Here is a 9,982-nt window from a genome sequence, read left to right as displayed (position 1 = left end):
CTGCACTCCAGTCTGGGCGACAGAGTGAGACTCCAACTCAAAAAAAAAAAATTTTTTTTGGACTGGGCTCAGTGGCTCAGCCTGGGTTTGAGACCCACCCGGGCAACTTGGCAAGACCTCATCTCTACAATAAATCCAAAATTATCTGGGTGTGGTAGCGTGCACCTGTAGTTCCAGCTACTTGGAAGGCTGAGGCGGAAGGATCGCCGGAGCCCAGCAGGTCGAGGCTGCAATGGCCGGGAGCGGCCACTGCACTCCAGTCTAGGTGACAGAGTGAAACTCCAACTCAAAAAAAAAAAAATTTTTTTTCAAGCAAAAAATATTTTATTGGAAATAAATATTTTTCTGTCAAAAAATTGTGTTGTTTAAAACTTTGTGGTGTCTTTTGAATTTTATGAATCAGTTGTCCAAGATGTATCAGTTATAGACTTATATACTTTAATAAAGTTGTATATAAAATTGATGTTAACTCTATCTTTAAATGTTTTTCTCAATGTCCTTTAACTTTAGGGAAGAAGTCACTTAGAAACTTGCATTTATTAAGAAAAACATCTAAAACTTAGAAGTAAAGGAGAGGATGACTGCATACCTTTCAATATCATATGGGAATGTAGTCCAACACCCCAGAATTCCTTAAATCTGTAGGGGAATGTACTTCTGATTGATGTTCTGTTTACTATTGATCAGACTCCAGATGTTGTGACTTTACATATTAACTTGTAAATTTTAGTCTAGCACAGACATAATTGATTTCTGTTCATTATAATAGATTACCCCTAAGATTCCAGTTTCATTATTGCCCTATACACAGTATATGAATGTGTGCATTAATTTAACAAACTTACTTCAGAATGTTATCTCCAATTGACCATATATATCTGTTTCTCATATGATCTTTGAATTATTTTGAGTTCCCTCACTAATGAATTAGGTACATCATTGACACATTCGATTTAAATGTGAATGGGTCACGTTCTTAGCTTTTAAAAAAGTAATATTATGATGTCTCTTATTTGAAAGACATCACTTACCCAAAGTTCAGTAATTCCTTCAGTTTCTTTTTCCTCTTAAAATTTAAGTAAAGTAAGTTAGATACTCTTTATTGGATGCATTGCTTTAAAATCTGAACAAAATAATATTTAAGAAAATAATAATTCAGGACGAGAGACTCCCAGAAGACACTTGGGGCAAGAGAGTTGGAGGTGGGTTGACTGGCAACTTGTGTTTAGCAACTTTAATTCCTCCCAGGTCCTAGGTCACTGGGTCCAGCTTCAGGTTCTTCATGCATTCCTGAACTCCCACATTACTGGGGTTGGCACAGACACGTTGCCCCTTTCTGGTCAGAAAGCTGAGGAATAAGGGGTAGAAAGATTACAAGCTGATGTGTGTTCAGCACATGGAGATGGGGAGCCCCATCCTCCCCACCCCTCAGATTCCCCACTCAACACAGTCTGTTGTTTCCATTCTCTGCTGATGGCAGCTCAGGGTCAGTGTCCCCTTGAAACCCTACCTCAGCCTGTGAGACTCCCTAGTGACTCATGGGAGTGTTCTTGGGCAGCCTTGTGCCTGCTCAGGCCTTCCTTCCCTGCCCTTCTGTCCGCTGGGAGTGTCTCATCCCTGATGCCCTGTGCAGGATCCTAGCAAGTACGCAAGCTGCCCCTTGCCTGGCACGAAACCGGGGGTGGGACATTTCTGGACCCCCATCTGTCAAGTCCTCCCTGCAAGACCCTGCAGTCTCCCTCTCCCCAACATGTGGTCTATGAACTTGGCACTTACATGACACCTGGCTGGGAGCACCCACTGCTTGTTTCAAAATAGTCTGTCATGAAAAAACACCGGATGCTTCGTGGGGTATAGGAGAGGCAGCAGTCAGCAGGACGGTGAAAGCCTGCAGCAAGAGAAAGTGTCATTGAAGGGCCTAGTCTTTTTCCTCAAGAGTACTATGGAGATTTACAAGGCTTAAGATTTGAAAGAAATGTTTTCTTCTCCTCAGACAATATTTTCAGACCCTCCCTAGACACTAGGCCCAGCCCAGCTCAAAGGGTGGGCCACAACAGGGCAGGGGCATTTCCCCAGAAGAGGAAGGCATCTGCAGACATCTTCAGGCATCAGAGAGCACCCTCTGTCCCAAGAGAGCAGCCTCTTGGGACAAGCAGGGGGAACAGAGAAGGGATCTGTGGAGGAGGTCCCCATGGCCTGTCCTCATCTTCCTTGGGTGTGTTCACCACCCCCAGGACCTTCTTGTTCTCCTCCCATTCTGTAAACAGGGTGGATGAAAGCCATGGTGCCGACCTGTACCTGCCAGCTGCTTTCAGGTATACATCAGATCTGATCATTTACCTTCATTAATTATTGGAGGCTCATGTTGAAGACTTGGTATCATGAGTTCTGTTGCCTCTTTATCTGGAAGAAACAGACAGGGTGGGGAGAGAGATCACTAGGAGGCAGCATTGTCTCAGTGTCTCCAGCCACCGACCTACCCACCTCATTCCTCATGCCCAGTCTGAGGCAGAGAGGCTCAGAGGCTGGGCCATTGCCACCTGTCAGGGTTCAAGGTTTACCTACTGGCCCATTTTTTTTCCATTAAGACCCCGAAATTTTCAGGAACCTTTTGGAAATGTTTAGACGTGAAAGTGTTCTCTTGATTCTGGAATACTAAAAGCAAACTGCAAATCTAACATGGCTAAGGTACTCAAATGCCTATGTAATGTGACATAGTTCACAATTATTTCTACACATTTCTGGAATCCACAGGACTCAGGACACAGAATGTTTTTCATCAGCTCATATGTTTGGCACAGTGTCACCTCAAGTGAGGCTATTTACAATCTTTATGTATCCCATTTAGTATAAATAATCCATATGTTTGTTGCAGACATGTTGTGTTTGATTAAAGTATTCTTCCCAGATCTCACCAGGTATAAGTACCATCCAGGTATGTACTATCTTTTAAAAATTTATTTTAAAAAATTTTGGTAAAAAATATATATAAACATAAAATTTGCTATTTAAACAATTTTAAGTATATAGTTTAGTAGCAGCATATATACTCACACTCTCTAGCTATTAAACATTAATTCCTCATTCTCCCTTCCCCCAGGCCCTGGCAATAACCATTCTACTTTCTGTCTCTATGAATTAGACTACTCTAAGTACCTCATATGAGTGGAACCACATAGTATTTGTCTTTTTGTGTCTGGCTTATTTCACTTAGCATAATGTCCTCAGTGTTCATCCATGTAGTAGCATGTATCAGAATTTCCTTCCTTTCCAAGACCAAATAATCCATTTTCTCTCTCTCTCTCTGTCTTTCACTTGGAGTCTCACTCTGTTGTCGAGGCTGGAGGGTCAGTGGCATGATCATGGCTCACTATAGCCTTGTACACCTCAGCTCAAGCAATCTTACCACCTCATTCTCCTGAGTGTCTTGGACTACACCTGGTCAATTTTTAAAATTTTTTTGTAGAGAAAAGGTCTTGCTATGTTGTCTAGGCTGGTCTCGACCACCTGGGCTCAAGTAATTCTCCTACCTTAGCACCTAAAGTGCTGGGATTACAGGCTTGAGTTACCATGCCTGGTAGGGCAAATAATTTTCTGTTGTATGAATGAACCCATTTTGTTTATTCACTCATCTGTTGATGGGCACTTGACATGCCTTCATCCTTTGGCTATTGTGAATAATGCTGTTGTGAACATGAGTGTACAAAAGTCTCTTCATGTACCTCCTTTGAATTTCTTTTGGCATATGCCAGAAATGAAATTACTGGATCATATCATATTAACTTTTTAAAACCTAAAATCCTGCATTTCAAAGTTCATCTAGCACCAAAGAGTTTGGATAAGAGATTGTGAACGTGCATTATGCTAATTTGACATATGAAACGTGCATTATGCTAATTTGACATATGAAATGAAATGACATTTTTAACTTTTTTTAACCTCCTGTCTTTCTTACTTAAAAACATCTCCAAAAGATTATTTCCACAATTGACAGTCACAAAATAAAGACAGCTTTAAAGTCTGTATTTACTTTTCATATTGAAACATGAAGACTCTAGCAATAAGGATTCAGGTGCCAGCTTAGCCCAATGATTGCTTTCTATTGTTTTCAACTTATTTCTTATATAGTTACATGAGAATTATATTTAATGCAGCATGTAGGTATACCTTAATATGCTCAAATGGTTTGAGTGAAGCTTGCAAAATGAAAAAATATCTTAAATGGCCTTCTCTTTCCATAACTACTTCTTAACTAGCCCATTTCCTAACTCTACCACTTACTAACTATGTGATATTAATCAAGTTATCTAAGGTTTTTATGCCTCAGTTTTTTGTAAAATGAGAATAATAATCATAATATAGAAAACTCTGTAGACTGATTTTTTCCCTACAAAGGTGGCAAGATCACATTGTTTAACTTAATACTTATTCCATGAGGTTGTTAGGGGAAATTAACATGGTAATATCTATAAGACACTTACAGCAGGGTCTGCCCTGAACATAAGAAGTACTAGATATGTATTTGCTAAATAAAAACATAGGATAGTTTGGTGACCTTGTTTGAGTCACTTGCCTGACTGGTTCCATTTCCTCTCCATAATGATTTTATAGATTATACTAGATGGTATATAATAGTTCTAACATCATAGACTTGCATGCTTCTTTCTACAAATTCACAATTTTACTACAGTTCTTTTGCTTTAGTATTTAATGGTCCTATATTAGTTAAGGGAAAGTATCAAATAATTCTGGCCATGAAAAGGGAAACTATTGGTCCCAGGGACCAGTCATCTTTGTGTATTTTCTCCCAGGGAAGAAGACTGCAGACAGAACCAGGTCTATACCCTGCTGCTGCTTTTAAATAAGTGTCATACCCATGTCTGGGTTGGAGAGTAGTCACGGGAGGACAATGGTGTCCCTCTGTATCTCCTCAGGACATGAGTGATCATGGACCAGGCCATCTGTGAGAAGATTCACTGGACTTACCATGTATGACCCGGGCCTGGGATCCAAGGGCAGCAGCAAGGATGAGGAAGGAGAGGACACCTGTGGAGATTTTCATCCTCCTGGTGGGCAGTCAGAGCTGGCCTGAGGATTCCTGGGTTTACTTCCTCCTGACTTGCCAGAACCCCAACCCTGCCCTTGTATTTATAAGAAAAGAATCAGGAAGTCCCAGGGCAGAGATGAGAATGCTATTTTCTGGTTATTTCTTAAAAGGGGAACATGACTGAGAATGCAAGAAATATAGGGCAAAGATGACTTAGATTGCCCTATAGACTTCCTGAATTGTGTAAATGGCCACAAAGAGAGTAAATATTTTCAGAAGGATCCTTCTATTACAGACTGACAAGAGGTCATTTTGTTTATATTAGAACAGTAATTAAAAAAAAAAGACTTAGAAAATTGTATTGAGAAACTTTCTTTGTAGCTGAATTGGGCTAAATGTAGAAATCGCTTGAATTTAAAAGAACATACTTCCCCCCCCCCCCCACTGCCCTTAGATCTAGTAACCATTGCTGGTCCTGAAGGGAACACAACCATCTGCACTGAGCCCCCTGATAAGCAGGAGACACAAGAAACTGCATGTCCTTGGAGGAGCCTCTAATGGACCTAGATAAGAAATGGTCTTTGCTGAAACTCCATAAAACCCAGGAATGTATCTATTCCCTTAGTCTTTAGATGACAACTGCTTTAGATGACAACTTCCCTTTTCATGGCCAGAATTATTTGATTCATGTCTTTGTATTATATTAAATTTTTATATAGTGTTTAAGCCTTATGAGCCAAAATTCTCAGAATAAAAGACTGTAATCATCTGGAAATCAAGCAGTCCTAAATTGCTCAGGAAAAATTTTTAACTTAAAAGAAGAGTAAGATTGATGTGATCTGAGTACCAGGCTGTGTCAGTAACTGTTTGGGGTCTAAACACTAATTGAGAAAAAACTGAGTAATGGTCACAAGGCATGTAGCCATTTTTAATAACTAGTTGAAAAATATAAGAAGTTATATATTTTGTTATAAATACTGGATGAGAACTTTGCCTAAACCAAAGGCTCTTGGGGGGTACACAAGCCTGTTCCCTAATTTTTTGGTTTCAAAATAAAACTCCCTTCTTCTCCTAGCTCTCTGCCTCTCAGATTTAATTGACCATGAGGGAAGAGGCTGATTGTTAGATTGAACCATAAAACTTCCCACTGGGAGATTTATTCTTTCTCTGTGTTGGAGGAGTTTATTTTCCCTAGAAGTTAACCACCTTCAGGTGCCCAAATAACCTATAGACATGTGGAACACCAGAGAGAACACTCATTTAAACTTAGTCATGTGATTCCTTGCACGGTGTCTGGAGATACCCTTGACTCCTCTGTTTGTCTCATACCCCATATCTAGTTCATTAATAAGTACTTTTGGCTCTACCTCCAAAAATATAGGCAGAATCTTACTGTTTCTTGAAAGGAAATCTCCTGTTTCTTCTCTACTCTACCACTATTCTCAATACCTCACTTCTGACACTATTTACCTGGAGTTAGCACAGACCCCACAGGTTAAGGGCTCAGTCTTACCAGGCTGCTTCCACTTCAGATGCCAATCACAAATAGTGGGTTCCCAGGTTACCTACTTCCATTGGACTCAGCTACAAATCAGAGGGTCTCATGACTCCCTCCCCAGGTTTGGTAATTTGCTCACAGAACTCACAGAACGGATCACAGAACTCAGCAAAGCAGTTTATTGACTAGATCACCAGTTTATTATAAAGGATACAACTCAGAAACAGCCAGATCAAAGCGATGCAGAGGGCGAGGGATGAGGGAGAGGCACAGAGGTTCCATCCTCTCTCCAGGTGAACCTCTCAGTACCTCCACAGGTTCACCAGCCTGGAAGCTCTCTGAACCCCATCCTTTTGGTTTTTTATGGAGGCTTCATTATATAAGCATGATTGAGTAAATCATAGACAATTTGTGATCAAGTCAATCTTCAGCCCTCCTCCCCTCCCAGGGAGGTGGGGCTGAAAGTCCCAGTACTCTAATGGTTGGTTCCCCTGGCAACCAGCCCTCATCCTTAGAGCTTTCCAAAATTCACCTCATGAACATGAACTCAGGTGTGGTAGGAAGCATTTTTCCAATACTCCCAGGTTGCACATGTCTGAGTATTGAGCACGTTCCCTTAGGCTTCTTATATCTCAGCATCAGACAATCCCCAATACAGGAAAAGAGGGGTATGCATGATGGCCACCATAAGGTGCTGTCAGATTACACCTCCACAAAATTGGGCAAAGCCTGTGCACAGCTGGGTGCATGGTGGTGGCTGGAGGAAGAGAAGGGCTGATAGCATGGAAGTGGTGTACAGAGGTGTCCAACATGGTAATAAATGCACATTTGCTCAGTGAAAAAAATGAAGGAACAAATTTCACAATATTCACCAATCAATTTGTTGATTTCACTACATATTGGCATTTCTTGACCTCTCCAATATGTGGTAGAAAACATTTTGTGAATGGTTTTTGTGTGCTTCCTGAGTCTTTTATTACTCTCATGTGCCCCACTACCAAGAATCCTTGATCTGATTTAAGAATCAGATCAGCTCTATTTTTTACTTAGCTTGGCATAACAACCCCCGCTACTCTGCAGAGCTGCTCCAGCTTCAGTGGCCTTAGGAGGCGAATCATAACAACAGTCAATGCTTATTTAGCACTTTACATATTCCAGAAACTGTGCTATGAGCCTTGTCGGCATCATTTCACAGCTGTCTCATGAGGTTTTTACTGTAATTGTTTTACAATATTGCCTAGCACACCCTACAACTTCTTCCTTTAGAGGAACATTAAATGTCTTATCATCTATGCCTATAGACACAGCTCTTACCACATCCCATGATGTATACTTGCACAGCATGTTTGTTTAGCATAAGTTGAGCTACACTATGATATCACAAGGGGAGTGTAGGGCAGGGAGCAGCACATTTGAGCATAAATCTCCCCTCATTGGGGTGGCCCACCTTCTTTCTCAGTCTTGCACTTTATCTATGGACATTTTCTGCTGTTACTTTCAATTTCACCTCCCACTCCTTTCTCATTAGCCCATGCATTGTGTGTCTGTCCCTGACTGGTCATGAAGCCTTAGAATGTCTGCCCCAAGCACAACTTCCTTCAGAGGAAAGAGGCCCAACATTGTAACTCCCCCCTGTGTAGGGATTGCTCCTCCTTGAGTTTCCAAGTAAAACCATCGCAGATGCCTGGTCTCACTGATGGAGCAGGGTTGTACAAAGTTCGTCACCTGTGTAGGGAGGGGTGGAGCATAAGTCAAGTCAGCTGTCTCTGAACTAATTTAGCTGATCTCTTCCCACTAGGTGTTTTCTACATTAAACGGTGGCAAAGCAGCAAAATACAATTTTTTTTAGTTGTGAAGCAGATATGCCTGGTGAACAAAGAAGGTCCCACGAACTCAGATTGTTGTCCCAAACACAGGGGAGGGAGTGCTTTAGCTCTCTCTCAGGCTAGCTGCACATCCCATTGGGAAAGTCAGCCACGTGTATGCAGTCTTTGGATAGCTACGTGAAAGTAACCTTTTTAAAGAATATAAAATTACAACTAGATAGGAGGAGTAAGTTATAGTGTTAGATACCACTTTTGGATAACTATAGTTAATGATAACGCATAGTTCCAAATAGCTAGAAGGAGGATATTGAATGTTTGCAACACAAAGAAATGACGTTTGAGATGATGGATATGCTAATTACCCTGATGTGGTCACTATACTTTATATGTGTCAAAATATCATTGTGTACACCATAAATAGTTACAATTATTATGTGTCAATTAAAAAAAGAGTGGCCTAGGATCTGGAATACTTCTTTACCAAGAGATAAAGAGCCCTCACAGCCTGTGCTGCATTCATAGCCTTGCATGGGACTGTCTTTCTCTGAGTATGTGCCTTGGTTCTGTTTAAGCATATGTGTCATATGACACTTGGCCAATCCCACTGCTATATTCATTACAGGTGAGAAGGGAATGGGGTCCTTCGCCTACAGCACAAGTGTGGTACATATAAACTATTGCCTTCTACCAGATCACTATTGAAGCCGACCCTGCCCTGTCTCTTCTCTATGTGAGTAATGTGCTGGTCCACCCAATGCCTGTGTAAGTTCTGTCTTTTTTGATGACCCTGACACCTGCAGACCATGCAGCGGATTGACATCCTGGAACTGCTACTCCTGGTGGTGGATAACAGGTGTCAATTGTTTGATGCAGCCCAATTCTCAAAGCACCAGGACTGGTACTATTTTAAGACCCAGGCAAAAGGTGACCCTGTCCTGGGCCCCCTATTTTAGAGAACGCATCATATCACAAACACACACAAAACACATTTATCAGGGAGCACACAAGCCCCTGTATCTCTTGGGATGTGGAGTCAGTGCTGGTCCAACAGGGCTCATCACTGTAAACATTCACTCTTTGGATGAACACTCTTCATGCCTTAAGGAAAAATGCTTCTCCGCCCCCTCACCCCCACTGCCCTATGTCCTTCAAATGAAACACACCTGAGTACAAATGCTGTGAAGTTTCCTGGGAAGTGCCACTCCTGACACTGGAGAGAGACACTTTTCTGGGCTTCAGGGAGCAGTTGAGCAGCAGAAGTATTTAGAAGCTTGGGAAGATAAGTCAGTTAACTTGCCAAACTCCTTCCTCTCGGATAGCACAAATGCAATACTGTCAGTCCCCCTTAGCCATGGTTTCCTTTTCCACGATTTCAGTTTTTCATTGTTAACCATGGCTCCCAAAACATTTCCATGATTTCAGTTTTCCACTGTCAATCACGTCCCTAAAAACATTTGATGGAAAATTTCAGAAATAAGCAATTCACATTTTAAACTGCACGCCATTCTGAGTAGCATGATGAAATCTCACACCATCCTGCTCTGATCTCCCAGAACCCGAATCATTATTCCTTTTTACAGTATATTCACACTGTATATGCTACCCACCTGA

General features: G+C 41.4%; 1 protein-coding gene across 1 annotated transcript; it reads right to left on the bottom strand.

The window, feature by feature from the left end:
* Positions 1-1,251: 1,251 nt before the first annotated feature.
* On the bottom strand, positions 1,252-5,063 carry LOC103271198 (C-C motif chemokine 15-like). Its single transcript, XM_008068648.1, has 4 exons — positions 4,987-5,063; positions 2,341-2,403; positions 1,777-1,888; positions 1,252-1,348 (listed from the first exon to the last, which is right to left on the bottom strand). The coding sequence occupies exons 1-4, from the start codon at positions 5,060-5,062 to the stop codon at positions 1,252-1,254; spliced, it is 348 nt and encodes a 115-aa protein (XP_008066839.1). The 5' UTR covers position 5,063.
* Between the last annotated feature and the right edge of the window lie 4,919 nt (positions 5,064-9,982).

Source organism: Carlito syrichta, unplaced genomic scaffold (genome assembly GCF_000164805.1).
Source record: "Carlito syrichta isolate Samal-C Ts95f unplaced genomic scaffold, Tarsius_syrichta-2.0.1 Scaffold311419, whole genome shotgun sequence".
Classification (NCBI taxonomy): domain Eukaryota; kingdom Metazoa; phylum Chordata; class Mammalia; order Primates; family Tarsiidae; genus Carlito; species Carlito syrichta.
The sequence above is the reverse complement of the archived record's forward strand: the minus strand, read 5'-3'. Positions and strand labels throughout refer to the sequence as shown.

What these genes read in the sequence shown, in the direction of transcription:
- LOC103271198 (XM_008068648.1), bottom strand. Translation starts at nt 5,062, where the DNA reads ATGAAAATCTCCACAGGTGTCCTCTCCTTCCTCATCCTTGCTGCTGCC. An exon ending in GCCTCCAATAATTAATGAAG is followed by an intron (nt 1,889 to 2,340) that starts GTAAATGATCAG and finishes CTCTTGCTGCAG; the next exon opens with GCTTTCACCGTCCTGCTGAC. An exon ending in TGCTCCCAGCCAGGTGTCAT is followed by an intron (nt 1,349 to 1,776) that starts GTAAGTGCCAAG and finishes CTTATTCCTCAG; the next exon opens with CTTTCTGACCAGAAAGGGGC.